The 17,179-nt window shown below is 37.2% G+C and overlaps 1 protein-coding gene across 5 annotated transcripts in view; it reads left to right on the top strand.

Moving 5' to 3' along the window:
* The window catches only part of mctp2b (multiple C2 domains, transmembrane 2b), a 46,571-nt gene that overhangs the window by 5,306 nt on the left and 24,086 nt on the right, over positions 1-17,179 (top strand). For 3 of the 5 annotated variants that reach the window (XM_032560756.1, XM_032560752.1, XM_032560754.1), the window contains exons 2-3: positions 6,867-7,411; positions 14,027-14,141. In XM_032560756.1, coding sequence (XP_032416647.1) covers positions 6,908-7,411; positions 14,027-14,141 — 619 coding nt within the window. In that variant the 5' untranslated portion in view covers positions 6,867-6,907. Of the gene's footprint in view, positions 1-2,655; positions 2,776-6,866; positions 7,412-11,634; positions 11,762-14,026; positions 14,142-17,179 lie in introns of those variants that run through there. The other 2 variants (XM_032560755.1, XM_032560757.1) reach the window with 2 other exon arrangements.

The following is a 17,179-nucleotide window of genomic DNA, read 5'->3' as shown; positions in this document are numbered from 1 at the left end:
GTTTTTCTTCTTTTACATTTTATTTTTTACTCCCACAGCCAAAATCGGAGTTGTATCTTTTTTTTTAGTTTGTTTAGGTTAGTTGTATCTTTGTTCAGTTTGTCATAAGGTAATTGTCTACTTATCCTCCTTTTTTAAATGTTGAAGTTGGCTTTGTGAGGTTGAGCCCAAATGTTGCGTAAAATTTGCTTCCATGGGAATCAATAAAGATAAAATAATAATAAAAAAATGTTGAAAACCTGTAAATTAAAATAGAAGTGGTTCTGAAAATTGCTAAAGTGACGGGACAGCAGCACTTGGTGTGCAAAAGGAGAAGTTTATGTACAGAAGTTGGTGCAAGATGACTTTATTCACTTATATGGCTTAGATTGATGTTGAATGTTTTTGCTTTGAACCTGAAAGGTTTAGTTAGTAACTGCATACATTAGTGCTGCAGCTATAGTTTTAAATCAGTTTTACATCTGTACCAACCAAACTACAGAACCTACCCTACCTTTCCGGTATTTTGTAGATACCAGCAGGTCACAGACTGAAAGGTGTTTGTTGTTTCTGTAAATTCCATACTGTCAGACTTAATGGTTGCCGTCTTGCCAACGTTGTTGCGCTTTCAAAACCAAAGTGTTTGAAGCTAGTGTTAAGAGTATCACCTATATCCTGTTTGGTAAGCAGGATATAATACTTTATTTTAGAGTATGAGGAAACTTATAACTTAAATATGGTTGGCAGAAAGACATTTCCTTAAATGTCCCTCCCTGCCCCAGGCCTGGTTTTCTTTTCTTTTACTACTCTATGATTGTACTTAGCTAGAGATGCAACTAACGATTATCCGATCGATCAATCCGTTGATTTATTCTGATGATTAATCAAATAAAAAAAAATTGGCACGTTCTGCAGATTTTTCATTTAAGCCTTTTTTATACAATATTAGAAAGTACATTAATATAAACAAATGGTGCAATTCTTCCAGTGCACACGATTATTTATAGCATAAGAAGCATCTGCAGCTTAAAACAACTTCTAACATCATGTAAAAAGCTCAGCCCTTTCTGCTCCACTTAGCATCAATACAGTGTAGGACTGATGTTTTGATTTTTTTTTTTGTTAATCTGATTGCTAATTGGATAGTAAAACGTGCCTAGTAGATTTTTATCTTTATATTTTACAGAATTTGAACCAGGTGAAGCTAAAATTACGCCACGTGTGGCGTTTTGGGTAGAACATATTTACAGATAGTTTTTTCTGTCTTTAATGCAAAGTGTATATATTTATTGTACAATTTTGGCTCAATTACTTCTCTACAAAATTAGTTGACGATTATTTCACTTATCAATTCATCACGATTAACTGGATTAATCGTTTCAGTCCTGCTCTCAGCCCTGTGATGGAAGACCAGTTCATGTTTCTGAGCTCTGTGTGAGTCTGACCTCCAGAAGCTGCTTCAGATGTAAATCAGGTATTTCTGGGCTAAATTGTTCTTTAACAGTGACCCCACATTCGTTCTTTGATCTCATCGTCTATTTTCCATCGATTTGTTTTGTCTTTCTTTTGTCTTATTTTCTCGGTGTGAGCGTTAGCTCCACATCGGCGAGTGAATAACCTAAAAAAGTGTCTGCATATTGACTCACCAATTCATTATTGGTTGAATTTCTAAAGAAATAGACAGAGAGCCACTGTGACGTTATGATGCAGATGGTAGACTGCGATAGGCTGAACTGTTGCTGAAACACCAGGATGTTCTGTTGTAACGTAGAATCAGCCGGCGTTAATTTCTACAGGACTTTAAAAGGAAGCTGCAGATAAGCACTTCCCCGATTTTCTCAAATAAAGATTGAAGAAGAATTGTTAAAACTCTCCTTTTTGAAATCCCTAAAAGCGATGGAAGAAATAGGAATAGTTTGGATTGTTATGTGATAAAATTTGATTTTGTGAAAACTTTTTATTTGCCATGCCAAGCAAAACATATGCCTCTTTACTTGGAGTAGTTGTTGGACTCGTGTTCCAACAAACATGAGTGTCACAGAGTAAAAATAATATTTAAATCCTACTGCATCTATAAGTCTCCTTCTGTCTGTCTGTCAGCCATCAGGTAGTCGTGTTTTGCGAGTTTTCTATTGGGCCACATTTTTCCAGGCAATGGTCTCAACAGAAGCTAATATCTGCTGCGTGAGCTGACAGGAGTCTTGCTTGTCATGTTCCTTGACAGCACCTTCACACCCAGCTGCAGACTGATGACTCTGCAGTTCAGTGGCTGCCTTAGGAGATAATACATAGTGCTGGTCGATGGTTGCGCTCTGTGACACTTGGTCACTCCAAGCGGACGGACATTGAGAGATCTCAGCTCTTAAAGCCGACTCCTCTACTAAGGCATTACCTGTTTTGGTCTGTTTGATTTCTTTTTGAAAAGCAGAAAGTTTGTTGTGTTTAGCCTTTGAGTTGCACGAGCTGTGACTGGCATGAAAGAATGAAGTTGAACATAAGTTTCACTGTTTACTAAGAGCTACTGAGACATTCAGAAGTTAGGCAAAAGAATGCAAAGCTCTTTATCAAATGCTTCCTTTTCATTTCTTTTAGTTTCACTTTTTAAGGTCTTACAGTTCAGTTAGGCAGGTTTCCTAAGGCACTTAGTCAGCAAGCAGTGAGATACGCGACTCAGTGTCTGTGCACACACTGTGAGGGCAGTGCAAAGACTCTCAGCCACAGTGGAATATAATAACAAACTTCTGGACATCTTCACATCTGTTTGAGAAGACATCGGAGATCAGAATTACAGGAAAGGTAGAAACACATGTTCACTCTTATTATCTAATGCTAACGTTTAATATATGTCTTAGTCATGCAAAAACATGTAGGAATGAAAACTGTTGCAACATGTAATTGTGTACTGTAGGACAAATTAATGTGAAGTAGGGCTGAAGCAATTAATCGTGACGAATCGATTATTGAAATAATCGTCAATTAATTTAGTAATTGATTGTTAACTGGAGTGTACAGACATAAAAAAGGCCATTTGCTGAAAAACGTTTCCAGAACTGTAGCTAAGCAAAAACTGTACAAAGTGTGTGTACAATTTACATTTAAGATAAAAACATCCGTGTCTGTAAACATGTTCTACCCTGAACTCCTCTAGTGGCGTTTTTAGCTGCACCTGGTTCAAATTTTGTAAAGAAAGAAAAAAAAAAACAACTATCAAAAAAATGTTAATTATTGTTTTAGTTGCAGATTCATCCTTTGCTGCAAATGATCAAGCGTAGACTAAAGAAATGCTGTTATTGTCTTATTTAATAAAATTATTTGAATTATTTTCTCCTTTGCATCTTTAATGTATTTCAAATTTTGTGTTAAACAAAAAAAAAAAAAACAGACGTAAGCGGTTAATCAAACAACCTGCATAATGTGCCATTAAAAAAAAATCATTAACCATCAGGATAATCAATAATTAAAATAGTAGTTGCAGCTCTGCTTGACATGGTTGTTTTTTTAATTGTTTTTTTTAGAAATTGTTGAAGTATGAATGTTTTTTTGGTAATATTTGGTATTTTCTAGCTGTTTACAAGATGCAAATATATAAAAAGCGACAATTTCTAATAGGTTGTAGAGTTTGCCTCTTAACTTTTGGGTAAGTAATCTCCAAGAGGAGAACTGTATTTATTTAATACGTCTTGAGTGGAATGCAGACCTTAATTGATGCTGAAGATCTTCTTGTAGATTGCAGTTTTTCCTTTCCTTCCTCCCTCTCGGCTCCTTACCCTCTGCATCGCATTACACTGACTGATGTAATGCAGTTCACGGATGTTTATGGAGTTGGAACAGTATTTATTGGATTTCTAAATACACTTATTAGATGCATAAACGCTGCTGTGTGTTTTGTACGACAAAGGGAGTCGATTCTGGGCAATATCCACAAATGCATGAATCGGCCGCTGCGTTTTGAGATGAGCTGAGTCAGAGGGAGGCGTCGCATTGTTTAGTTTTCGACCTTCTTCCTTGTAAATAAAACCAGATTTTGCAGATCATAATCACACGTCACGCCCGCTTCCAGCTGCTTTCCTTACATCCACATTCAGGAAACGGCAACTCTGACATGCAGTCTAATGATTGTGCTCAGTATTAGCCTTTTTCCTTTTTCTTTTTTGACTCTAGTATGTTTTATGTGATGTGTTGTTGGGCCGCAGTGTAAACCAAAAAACCCCTGAAAAACAAGAGACATGCCAAAGGACGGTAGAAGTCTCTTATTTGAACAAGTATTAAATTCCTCTTTAATAGGAATCACACAAACAATTGTTTATAAATGAATAAAAAATTGTGTTTGTGCAGACGTCTGCTCTGGAATGAGGATGCAAATATTTGCTTTAGACCACTAATAGTTTGTTGAATCTTTTTCTCTCCCTCCTCCTTCCTCCTTTTCCACGCCTTTGTTTTGTTTCCTGCCAGTCAACATTGTGAAAGTTGATGCAGAATGAAAGCTGTCAGCGCAGCAATCTTATCTGACTCCTGAACAATAACTTGTGCTTTTTGTAGAATCTCATTGTTGTCTGAGGTAAGAGTTGATCTTCCGGTTTGGTTAGAACATCAGATGTCTGTCGCTAACGTCTTAACTAAAAGAAAGCGATGTAAAACGCTAGGGGTGGAAGGTTTGATCGGTGCATACATTCCAAAACACTTTATTGATCTGAAAGGCAAATTAAAGAGATTCATGTAGTTCGTAAACTAAATGCTTCATGAGAAAATAATCAGCACCTACTTCCCAATCTGTGGTGGGTTCAATACAAAGGATTTCATCTTAAAGAGACGAAGTTGAGAAAGCACTCTGTTGATTTATGTTTTAACATACATCATGCTGCACATTTACTCTGATCAGACGTTTGGGAAACGTTTGGCCCTTTATGCTGCAGGTGATGCTGCTCAGACTGTTGAACGCTGTCCAAGTGTGAGGTTCATAACCCTGCAGCTGGAGCGCTGGCTTAGTTAGCTGGCTGTCAGTATAATGCTGCTTAAAGGGAAGGACTATGATGCTGATTGAGAACTCACTAGAAAGGAATGCATTCTTGGAGTATCCTCAGTACTGTAGTTCATTATTTCAGAGCTTAAGTTGGACTTCTGCTTTTAGCTGGAAATGTGCTAGCCAGTGTTTTGGAACCATGAGAAAACTTAAACAATAGGGGTTTATAAAAAAACAAAACATCAGTTCCTATTTTGGTCTTGATATCGTGATGGCTCATGAAAACACAGAGTGGCTAAAATGCCAGTGTTGTGATTGTTAAATATATCTTTCATATTTATTAACTCTGATTTCAGAAAAATAGTTTAAATATTTTTGAATGATAATAAACTGATTGGTTTTATTTTCTGAGACTGATAAGGATACATTAATGAATGATTTGATGAATAAATTAAATGTAATATTTTTATTAACTGCTAATAACATGAACTCTCCGTCGTCTCTGTCATGTCAAACAGGTGCATATCTTATATTTATGGGTTAGTAAGTATCTTAATGCTTCCAGGAACGGTGTTATTCTGAAAATGACTGGTTTCAAATGTTGTGCATGTCTTTGTGGGGGTTTGAATATTTTTATTTGAATGGGGATACTTTTTCAATTGATTTATGTTTATTTTACAAAATTGACAAAGTACAGTAAATGAACAAAAAATGAAACTTGTTTCCAAATACATATTTTTTTAATGCAGATTGCCTGTTTTAAGCAATAGAATTAGTATTTTCTGTCACATTTAATAACCATACTGCAGTGTCTTTATTTTTAAAGCCCCTATGACCGTATTGGTAATACATGTTTATGCACACTGCTCTCTTACATGCAGTGAGGAAATGGTTTTTTGAGAGTACAAGTCTTTGTTACTCCCTTCAAAAGAAACTTGGATTTTAACTCTGAATTCTTAAAACATGAATTTCCCCAGGCTGATTTTTCTTTCCTTTTCTACGTGATCCTTCCCAGTCTGGGGTCTGAAACTCTTGGTATTTTTCCATCTCAGCTGAAAGTGAAATTCTGCTCTTATTTTCAAATATTTCCATAGTAGGTTGCAGGATTTTGTCAGCATATTTGAATGCATTTGCTGCCAAACACTTTGATATTCAGCAATAACTTGCTGCGTTTAAATCTTGATTGAAAATAAAAATACAAAGAAAGGACATGATTATATATAAAATACCAGAGATTAGGTTGATTCAAGAAGTCCCACCTCACAAGCAGAGACTTTTTCAGGCAGATAAATTCCTTCTTTTGTTAGAGATGTGAATATTTCAGTGTCTTTTTAGGGGCACAATTCAATTCAAAGGCGATTTTTGATTCAGAAACCAATTTGTTTCTATTCAAACGGTCCAGAGATTCTGTGTAATTTATGTGATTGATAGAAAGGAAAAATAGATTTGTGCATACAATTCTGTAACTTAAGTTGCAAGGATTAGGTTGGCAAGCTGCCTGGCTTTTTCTTTAATAAAAAACACCAAAGAATTATTCCAAATACATGCAGTGAGAGAGACGGCCTCCTACGGTGGCAGAAGAAGTGTAATGCGAGATGAAGCATGCTGGCAAATATTAGTGTAGGAGACAAACATTAACGCATTTTAAAACCAATTTTTGAGAGTTTCAAATCAATTCAGAAGTCTTAAGACTTGTACCTGAGCTTTTCTACAGAATCTATTTTCTATCTTCCATATGGTTTTGGTTCCTTAAATGGAATCACAAAAATGACCCAGGTTCCTGCAGTGGAAACTTACCTTCTGTTGCCTGTTTGTGTTTGTTGCAGCTCCAATCTCTGATTAGGTGTGAAACAGCTTGAGGAGCTCGTTGAAACTTGGCTGTTGGCTTAAACCTAATGCTCCTCCGTGTTTCTGTTTCTCACTCCAGCTGTTATTGATGCCCAGACGCTAGCCGCACCTCTGCCCACGATGGAATCCAAGAAGCGGAGCAAGCTGGACATTTTCCGGAAGAAAGTCCTGCCTCATCTCCACCGGGGCAAGAAGAGTCCCACCAAGCATGTCCTCCAACCCAACCACATCATGGACAACCGGATGAGCACGTCCGTCCCGGACATAAGAGACATGAGGCAGGAGTACGAGCGCGTCGCCTCCAGCACGCAGCCACACCTCTACAACTCTCAGAACCACGACAGCGTCTCGTCACTGGTGGACAGGCGGACGGGTGGGAGTGGCCTGCAGGTGCCCAGCGCCGCTAACAAGAGCGTGCACAGGCGGAGCATGCCTGCAGACTGCACAGACTGGGATTTCTCCCAGGAGGCAGTGAATGGTTTCCGTGGAGAAGAGATGAGCTCGATGGAGACGCAGCAGAGAGCCGTTTCAGGCCTGGAGCCCGAGGAGCTGGCCCTGCCAGAGATAATGACTGTATACACACCAGACGGGCCTGCAGAGGACGCTTCACCGGACAGTACACAGGTATGCTAACTGCTTTTTAATTAAAATACACTGATATGAATCGGTTCTTCAGAGAGAAGTGAGAGTTTGAGTACTGAATGATAATGGTTTAAACTTCTTTGTTTTCAGAAAGCAGCAAATTAAAAACTGCTAGCTTGGTCATTTAAAAGTAAACTAATAATAAATATATGAAAAGACTAAACATTAAATATTCTATATAGACCAGGCCTGTCATGGTAACAAGTTTTGTTGGACAACAAAGTGTCCCAGAACTTATTGCAATAATATTGTTTTTTTGAGACCATTTTCTAGTAACATAACGGTATAATAATTCAAGAACACATTCTCAAAGACCAATAAACTTTATATTCTAATGAACATTTAAATATCCAAAATAAATAAACAAAACAACAGAAACAACAAATAAAGTGAATGATGAAGTTTCAGTTTTTTTTATAGAAACAGAAAAAACAAATTATGCAAATGGAAATTATTGAATTTGTTTTAATTTATTATGCGATTAATTGATGTATTGCTTATTGCGACAGGCGTAAAATAAACTGCATTTAAATTACAAACAACAATGAACTAAATATAAAACATATTTGAAGACAAGCTTTAAGAAACAAACAGTGAATATAAGTGATACAAATGAAGAACTTTACAGCTGGACGTTCAGGATGAAGGTAATAAGAGACTTTAATGAAATAAGACTTTGTTGTGTACATTGGTGTGGGGGAAGGTATCGGGTGTATTTGCATAAAAATGAGAAAGTTTAACTTGGAGGCGCTGGATAAACGACTGGTGGTTCAGGATCTCCACCCAAAACCAACAGTCCACAGCAGCTCTGTGCAAACTGTGGCTGTGTGACTGATGGCATCATTCTTAATTGGTTTCCCTTTAAACAGGGTCAAGAAGTGTTGTGCAGGTTTTCTCTTCACAAGAACAGGCTTCAAAGTTTTAACTAAAAAAGATTAAAGCTGAGGTATTTTATGTTCATAGTTCCCTTTTTATGAAAAGACGGGGACTTTGCAGGGAGCTTTACTGTAAATCCACCGTCTCAAAATGAAGTAGTTCACTTTTATTGATTCATTTTCCACAAAACATGCCCTCGTTCGCTCCGGACCAGCTTTCCCTAGACTATGTTTGTCATTTTTTTAAATAGTGAATCATGAATGCTGAATTGTTTCTAGAGCTGCACACATTGAGCGGATGTGCTGACATGTTTTGGGCTGAGGGTTTGGTTTAAGTGAGGCTTCACAACAGAGCAAGGATAGCAACCGGGGATATATTTTTTTTTTTGTTTGTCTTTGGTGTGCAGTTTTTACAGCCGATACAATGAGACATATTTGCTTTTACAATTATTGACTCATTTCCAAATGTAGTCTTTAAGGTTGTGGTCAGAAAGTTCAAATTCGATTCCTCAACTCTTCTTTATGCTCTGCTTCACATTTTATCAGACCAACTCTTGGAGAGCGTGTAAACGGTGGTCGTGGATGACTTGGGTAGATTTTTGTTGTAGGGAGGGATGGAAAGTCTGGTTTTCAATTACATGGAGATGCAGGCATTTATAGAAAATGAAAGTCTCGGTTGTTAATTGAAATGAATTACTTAATTTTGATGAGTGGCAGAAGTGGAAGTGCTTTGGTCACCTTATTTGGTTGTTGCTAAGCGTGATATAAATCAATAAATCAACCAATCAAAGAGTAGAAAGGAATTAGAAATGGTTCAGAGAAAGCCAAAAGCCATGTCCTGTAGGAATGCAGCAAATGGTATGGCATGGTAGTAGCACCATCATTCTGTGGGAATGCTTTTCTTTAGCTGGTAGAGTTGACGGAATAATGGATGGAGCTGAAAACTGGACGAAGCTTCCTGTCTCCAGCGGTCATTGGGCAGAAGGCATGCAGAAAGATCCCAGGCTGGGATTTGAACCGAGGATCGTTTTACTGCATGACAACAGTGTTGCCAACAACTCCAATGTGCATCCACTGCAAAAATGTAAAACATTATGAAGTATTTCTTGTCTAGTTGCCAGTGCAAATATCTTGTTAGTTATCTTAAAATAAGATGAAAGTAACTTTTCAGAAGGATTTAGGAGCTTCTTTTAAGTCAATAATACCTTACTATTGATTTAAAAACATGCTTGTTGCACTGGCAGGTTATTTCAGGTATAACAAGACATTTTTTCCCATGTTGTAAAGGAAATAATTTGCCAATGGAACTAGAACTTTGTCATGAATATTAGGGAATTATTGACAAGCTCCGATATCTTGTACCTGTAAGTTAGTTTTGTCTTATTTCACGTGTACTAATATATTTGCACTAGAAACTAGACAAAAAACTCATGGTAAAATTTTGTGCTTGGTATTTTTTTCAAAACATAAAAAATTAAAATATGTTTGTTTTGTAGTTTAGACATCCAGGACGGTCACAATAACAAGTTTCCTGGATCGCAAATTTCCTCGGTAATTATTTCGATAAACAATCATGTTTTTGTTTTCAGACAGTTTTCAAGAAATATACTGACAATGGATAATATTGCAAATACACCCTGTCAAATACCAATACACTTTAACTTTGTAAAGAACACTTAACACTGGAACTGGAAAATGTTTTAAATATCCAGAATAAAAAACTACAACCAAAAACAATAAACAAAAAGGAAATAAAATGCACACACAACCGAAACCATAAATAAAATGCATCATGCAGTCAAAAACGATTTATTATCAGAATGGAAAGGATTTATCTCATTCTAATTCATCATGTGATTAGCTGGTTGACATCACACAATGTGAACAGGTCGTAGTGACTGAATGCCTTGTTAAGGCGCTGCACGTTACACGGATGTGTGTTTAACAACGCGACCATGTGGTGTGCACACAGCAGGTAACTAGATCCTGTCCTAATTATCGGAGACTCCTTTCTGCACGAAGCAGCCAACGTGGGTCCTGAGCTTCTCTCCCAGTTTACAGCAGCCATTTTACACCTGAATATACAGTTGAAAAAATGTTTAGTGCAAAGTTCACAGGAAATGACAATGCACTTGTAGGCATGTTGTAGACACATTCCCTCACAACAATAGTGAAAAAAATGATCTCAGGGACCCTCCATGATTTCTCTCTTTTCGTTGTTCGTTTTTAGGGTTAAGTCTGTTTGTTCCCCGGGACTCAGGAATTTTTAATAACTTGCTCAGAGGATTTGTGTCCATGGCAGTAATGCCAAACAGGAATCAATACCTAACCCAGTAGTTGTTAAACTACCTCAGTCCTTTATTACCTGTAGCTATATGCCTTTTAAAAAACACTTTCCTTTAGTGTCATATGACTTTTAAAGGACGTCTCATCTTTAGCTGTACAATATAAAACTCCTGATTTCTGCAGCATCTTGACAAAGGACAAGGCCACGTGGAATGTAAGTGCAACTATGCTGTTGAGCAACTTACGCTTTTGATGTTTGGCTAATAGATGCAATACGTATTGTGAAATGTTTTTCTTTGAAAGATTGTGAAAAAAGTGCAATTCCTTTTCCTTTTTAAATGGTTTCATTTTTGGTGTTAATATGAAGTATGGAGGTCTTTGCACACTGACGAATAGCAGATGATGATTTTAAGTTAGATGGTTGTGGTCAGAAGATCTTAGTTGACATATACATTATTTAAAAAGTGATATTTTGTTTATATTTTGGCTGTTATAGTTTTAGATTAAAGATTGTATTTCAGCTTGTATCCAGCTTTTGACTCGTCGTGTTTTCATCGTTCTGTTTATTCATTGAACCGGTTTATTGACGACAACTGAATTCTTGGTGACGACGCAAACATTTGTTTTTGTTTCATAGAGAAAAGTTATGGAAAAGGCTTAAAGCAACGATTAGAGTGAGTTTAAGGAACATCAAATAGATATAAAAGTGCAAAAACAAAGCAAGTGGTGAGAGTCCTGGCTAGCAGGAGTCTCACCACTCCCGTGGTGCAAATCTGTGTGTAAAATACAAAGTTTTAAGGAGGGCTCTCTGGCCTCTTTGAGAAATGAGGCCAGTGCAATTCTTTAGCATTATTCCATTTATTACATCGTTTTAACTAAGTCAGTACTCAGTTAAAAAGGACTAAAATGCAAGACTAATTGGACAGAGAGTGAAGAAGACTGAAAGTACGGCTGGGTTACATAATCGCAAATAAAGGTAATAAAGAAATCAAGAGCACAAGACAAGAGCATAGTGCAGAATGGCACAGACTGTGAGTAAAAGGAAAAGCAGAAACCACGACTCACTGGAAGCAGCAAAGGAGACGAGTTTACAGAGTCTCACAGGAAGCAAAGATGAGGAGGGGGTCATTTCACGAGAACCAGAAGGGATTTTTCGGTCATGACGTATGAAGTAAGTTTCACAAAAAAAAAAAAAAACAGCAACACAATTTTCCTGTCCATGGTGTCAGTCATGGTTAGTTAATCCTGAGTCATTTTTTAAAATTCATAGTCAGAAATTGCTCTAAAAATGTGTTATTGTCTTCAAAACCTAAAACCTATTTTCCCTTTAACTATTTACTAGCTAAATTATTAGCTACCTTTGAGATTGGAGATCAGGCTTGTGCTTAAATTATTTTCAAGATTTAAGTGGAGAAAAAGACTTGGAAAAAAAAAGACTCATTTGAGAACAAACCTAAACTGACTGATTCAACACATAGAAGACAAATCAGGCCTTTTATTTTATGGTTGATGTTAATGACAGGCCATAACTCCTTTCTTTTTAAAAGAAGATCATTACTTGTTAATCTGTCTACAGAGTGTAACTACAAATCATGTTGATTGGTTCTTCAGATTTGAGAACAAACCTAAAGACAAATGAGCTGCTAAAAGCTCATTTGAAAAGATTCATGTATTGATTAGATGAAAGGCCAGTTTTCCCTGCAGTGGGTCACCACTGATTACTTAAACATATCGGTAGTTCATCAAGCTCTTTCTCTCCTTTATGTTTCACTTCTAAACTTATTCTGTTTTTTTTTTTTTCTTGACTTTCTCAGTCTGACTTAGCATGGCTTGGCATACATTGGTCTCTGACCTTTGTTGCCTTTCCTGTTTAATGATTGTTAATTTATCAGTGTATTGATAAGCTAACACAGACAAATATTGTTATTCCATTCACATGTCAGTGGTTTAATGTTGCAGTTATCATGTGACTGTGCATGTTTTATCTGTTCACGTCTGTAGAATATGAACCCAAACGCCATTAAAAACGAGAGCTAAAAGGCTTTAGATGGTTTACTAGGCCAGGTTTTGTCACTGGTTTTATCAAGTACTGCTATCTTTATTTTTCAATTTTAGAATCTTATTTAAACCTATATTTTATTCACGCAGCTGTTCACTTTGAGATGTGCTTATGGGCCTGCTCCTGATTGAAACCAACATTTCAAAACTCTCGAATCCAAACTCATTTCTAATGCGTCGTTTTCCAGGAGCTGAAAGTCTTCCAACATTTTGAAGTTGTTCGCATGCTTGTTGAGTAGCTTCCCTTTGATTTCTGTTAAAGAAAAAACAATCCTAAACTCATGGAGTCAACCTGCATACCAACGATTCTGGCCTCTTGGAAAAATACTTCAATTATCTCTGAAGGGACTTTACTTGTCACAGAGACTCAGCGAGGTCTAATTTCTTTTAGTTTAATCCTAAAAGAATTAAAGTAAAGTAAATATACCACACAGACAAACTGAATGGCATTTTAGAGAGGCAACAAAATGAATCCCAGAAGGCTTCTCTTTGTAAATTTGGCATATTTTGTCCTGTTTGTAAAAGACAAACAGTCTTTGTCACAAGACTGTTTACACACTGCAAAAACTAATCTTACCAAGTATTTTGGTTTAGTTTATTGTGCCAATATACACTTGACATGAGACAAAACTAATTCACAAGTAACTTTTTAGCCAGTTACATAATCTAGTTTTGAGTGAATCATTTAACATTGATTTTTTTTAAAATTACCAGTTACACCAGTAGATTATTTCACTTCTTACAAAACCTTTTCCTCAGGTTATAATGGAAATAATCCACCATTGGAAATAGAACTTTATCATCAGCATTGAGGAATTATTGACTTAAAACAAGCTTCTAGAACTTGCTGAAAAGTTAATCATAAGTTGGTTTAGTTTTATTTCTAGTGCACTAAGATATTTGCACTAGAAACTACTAGACCAAAAATACTTGATTTTGTTTTTGCAGTGTCACTATTGATTTTTCTGTTTAGTTTTTTTTTTTTCAACCATGTATGATTTTTCCTACACTTCTGTAATATTTTGTGTAGATGAGACACATTTGTTCTCCTCCAAGTTTCCTCATTTGTTCTTCATACATTACACGATATGCTGTTATGATTGGGTACGAAGACTCTGAAAAAACAGCAACCTAAGACACCCAAACGCCACCAAAACCAAGAGCCAAAATACTTTAAATGACTTCTCAAGCCAAGTGTTGTCAAAGCTGGTTGGTTTAAAGGTTTTTTACGCTGCTGTCATTTTTATTTTCTAATTTTAGAATCTTATTTGAATAATGTTCTGTATTTTATTCATGCAGCTGTTCACTTTGAGATTCTGTTTTCATAGCTAAAGCTACCTTTCTGTCTTTTAAGTAATGCTTTGCTTTCTCTGTCCAGGCCGAGATGATCGAGCCCGAAAGTCTGTCGGACAACGTCCAAGATCTTCCTCGCTCCTATCTGCTCTCCATCAACCTAAAGGAAGGACACAACCTGGTTGTCAGAGACCGCTGTGGTAATGACCTCGTCCTGGCTCTGCTGCCAATAAACAATAAACTGAAACGGACGGTGCCGCTCAACCGTTCCCTTGTTTTAAACTTTGTCCTTCTGCAGAATAATGACACGCGTTTCACGAGAGATTAGGAAGAAGGATATAGTGCTCGGTTTGGATTTTGCATACATTTTGGAGGTGAAAATATTTTGAAAAAGCAGAAAAAAAACCTCTAGATAATATTTTAAACAGCCGTCTGAGCTAGAATGTGATACCTTTATCTTTTCAAAAAGGAAACTGGGTTGAAAAGGAAGCAAATGAAGGTAAATGAAGAAGTTTGATGGTGGAAATATGAAGTGTTTAGTTCCTCATGAGCGTACATAGAATGGGATCTACTCATTCTCATATATGGCATGTACGTCCCATATATCAGTGACTTCCAGTTGAGCGTTTTTGAGCTGCGTTGACAATTGCATGTCTGGACCGGTGAGTAGGAGCAAATATTGATTATTTATTCTTCCAGCCTGTTTGCTTCTCGCGAGCCGATCGTTTGAATCCACTGTACGGGACATTTGAACCTCTCCGAAAATACCGGCCTCCTCGCGGTTGGTGCGCCTTTTCTGGTTCCACCGCTTAGTTTGCTCAGCCTCGTTTCCTTCACAGGGGCCAGGAATGCTCATTTGAATACAGGTGCCAGTGAGTCGAGGAACAACAAAGACACCTGGGTGTTATGCAGGCTGCATGGTTTCTGCTGCATACAGCTCAAACATACAAGTACCTGTCTGAGCCACACCCAGCGCCGAATACCTCAGACTCTTTCACTCCTGGGATGCATTTGAATTCATTTTCCCTCGGTTGCCCGGGTGTTTGTTTACACGTGAACAGACAGGGTGAAGGTAGCGTAGGAAATGAAGACCGGGTTTGTTTCTATGCAGTGTTGTTAAAAAAAGAAAAGGAGTTTTCCTTTTTTAAAGCACTAAGGATTTGTTTTCTATCTTGATCACAGACACAAACATTTGAGTCATTTGCTGCTGATTTTAAGATGCACGTTAAGCAGAGCCAGACCAGCCTTCTCGCGGTTGGTGCGCCTTTTCTGCTTCCACCGTCACGTGATCAAGCATTAGCCGTCGAGTTACATAAGTCAGACAAATCCTGGGTGTTGCTTTTTCAAGACAAACGCCTGGTACAATAGACGATGTCTAGCAAAACTCAAACTGTTTCTCATGATGTCACATTACCATCTTAATGTGACATATACTTTATTTTAATTCCCATGTCACCCAACACTAAGCTGTGCATAGTTGTGAAGTAGAGAAAAAATTATACATAGCTAGCTACCTTTTTTTCAAATATCTGAAAAGTACATACACAGAAGGTAAATCTGACCCAAATGCTCTTTTTGTGTCCATTCCCAACTTTTCCACAGGTCATGCTGCATTGTAGCCCGGCCTTCATGTCATTGATGACATGTGTCATAATTTTGCACCAGGACAAGCCAAACACTGTAAATCCAGACATAAACGATGGTTGAAAATTCTAATTATGAACTTCTGAAAGACGCCTGCGTCACTGAAGCTCATCACATCACAATGCAAACACTCTGACGTCCCTGCAGAAGTTGCTATCAATGCTCCACAAAAGCCCATTGCTATTATTTGTGCTTTCTTTTTTATTAGTTGACTTTCTTTGTCTTATGATCTTGTGACGATACTGTCGGCTCCTAATGCTGAATAAACTTTAAAATCGATCCATAAACAGCTTCATCCATTATTACTTCCATAAACAGTTTCACTGCTGTGTGACGTCTACGTTCTTCTGCACACGCGGGTCGCTTTGCGGACGTAAACCGTTCACACAAAAGTCTGATTGCGGTTGGGTTCAATTAGTAGTTTAGACCACGCAAAAAAAAATTCATAATTGATAAAATACCAATAAAATCTGCTCACTTTTGTGTAAATACATTGAAAAACATAAAAATAAAATAAATAAATAAATAAATAAAAGTTGTTGCTAATGATGGAAATTGTTCACCAGGGTGTTTGACAACAAATGACATCTGGGAACTGATGCGTCTGCTCTCAGAGGACTGACTAAGCAACAAGCTGCAAACACTAACATCAGCTGTTGATGAACTTTGAGTCCATCATGGTGTTAGCACTGAGCAACAGGAGACAGCATGGCAGGTTTTAGGCCAAACGCATTTTTTGTACAAACCAACTTTTCTATTGGCACTTGCCGATCTGTGAAAGGTTCTCCAACCACAATTGGTTGGCGGCACTTTTTCTCACATAGCTGACAGACCCATCACGATTAGCTTGGAGGAACTTCTGAAGTGAAAGTACCATAAAACAACAAGGAAATACTACATCCATACGAATGTTGGCATGAACTCCAAGGTCGGCCTCCTGCATGTGAAACAGAGTTCAAAACGAGCGATCGCACATGATTAGCGTTTTGAACTGCCATCAGGTATCATGCGGCTGAAGTTTAGTTGGCTTTTAAAGCAGGAAGTTGTGGTCCTGCAGCCTGGAGAGGAAAGAAAAAACCCCACATCCTCCACACACACATGAGAAGTAAAGTGAACAGACCAGGCCTCCCCTTTACTGGAAATCAGAACATTTTTTTTAAGTGTATTATATAGACAATAGCGCTGTGAATGACTTTATATAAAAATAATGAAACAAAAGCAGACCTTTTGGTGATGTTTCTTTTTCTTAACTTATCGAGTCATAATGAAAAGTAGATTTATGAAGCCAAAGCAGCTGGATTAAAGCACCGAGTCTGAGTGCAATTGTTAATTTCAGATTCTCAAGTATTACAGGCAGCAAAAATCAGAAAATCTTACTAAGGATTTTAGGTTTACTTTATAGTCAAATATCTTAGTTTTGCCTTATTTCAAATGTACTAGTTTCACACAACTTTTCATCAAGGTAAAGCAGCTTGTGTAAAGTCAATAATTCCTTGATGTTGATGAAAAAGTGCTTGTTCCATTGGTTGATTATTTCATTTATAACCGAATATTTGCTATAAGATACTAGACCAAAAACACCTTGTAAGATTTT

Source organism: Xiphophorus hellerii, chromosome 4, assembly GCF_003331165.1.
Source record: "Xiphophorus hellerii strain 12219 chromosome 4, Xiphophorus_hellerii-4.1, whole genome shotgun sequence".
Taxonomy (NCBI): domain Eukaryota; kingdom Metazoa; phylum Chordata; class Actinopteri; order Cyprinodontiformes; family Poeciliidae; genus Xiphophorus; species Xiphophorus hellerii.
The sequence above is the reverse complement of the archived record's forward strand: the minus strand, read 5'-3'. Positions and strand labels throughout refer to the sequence as shown.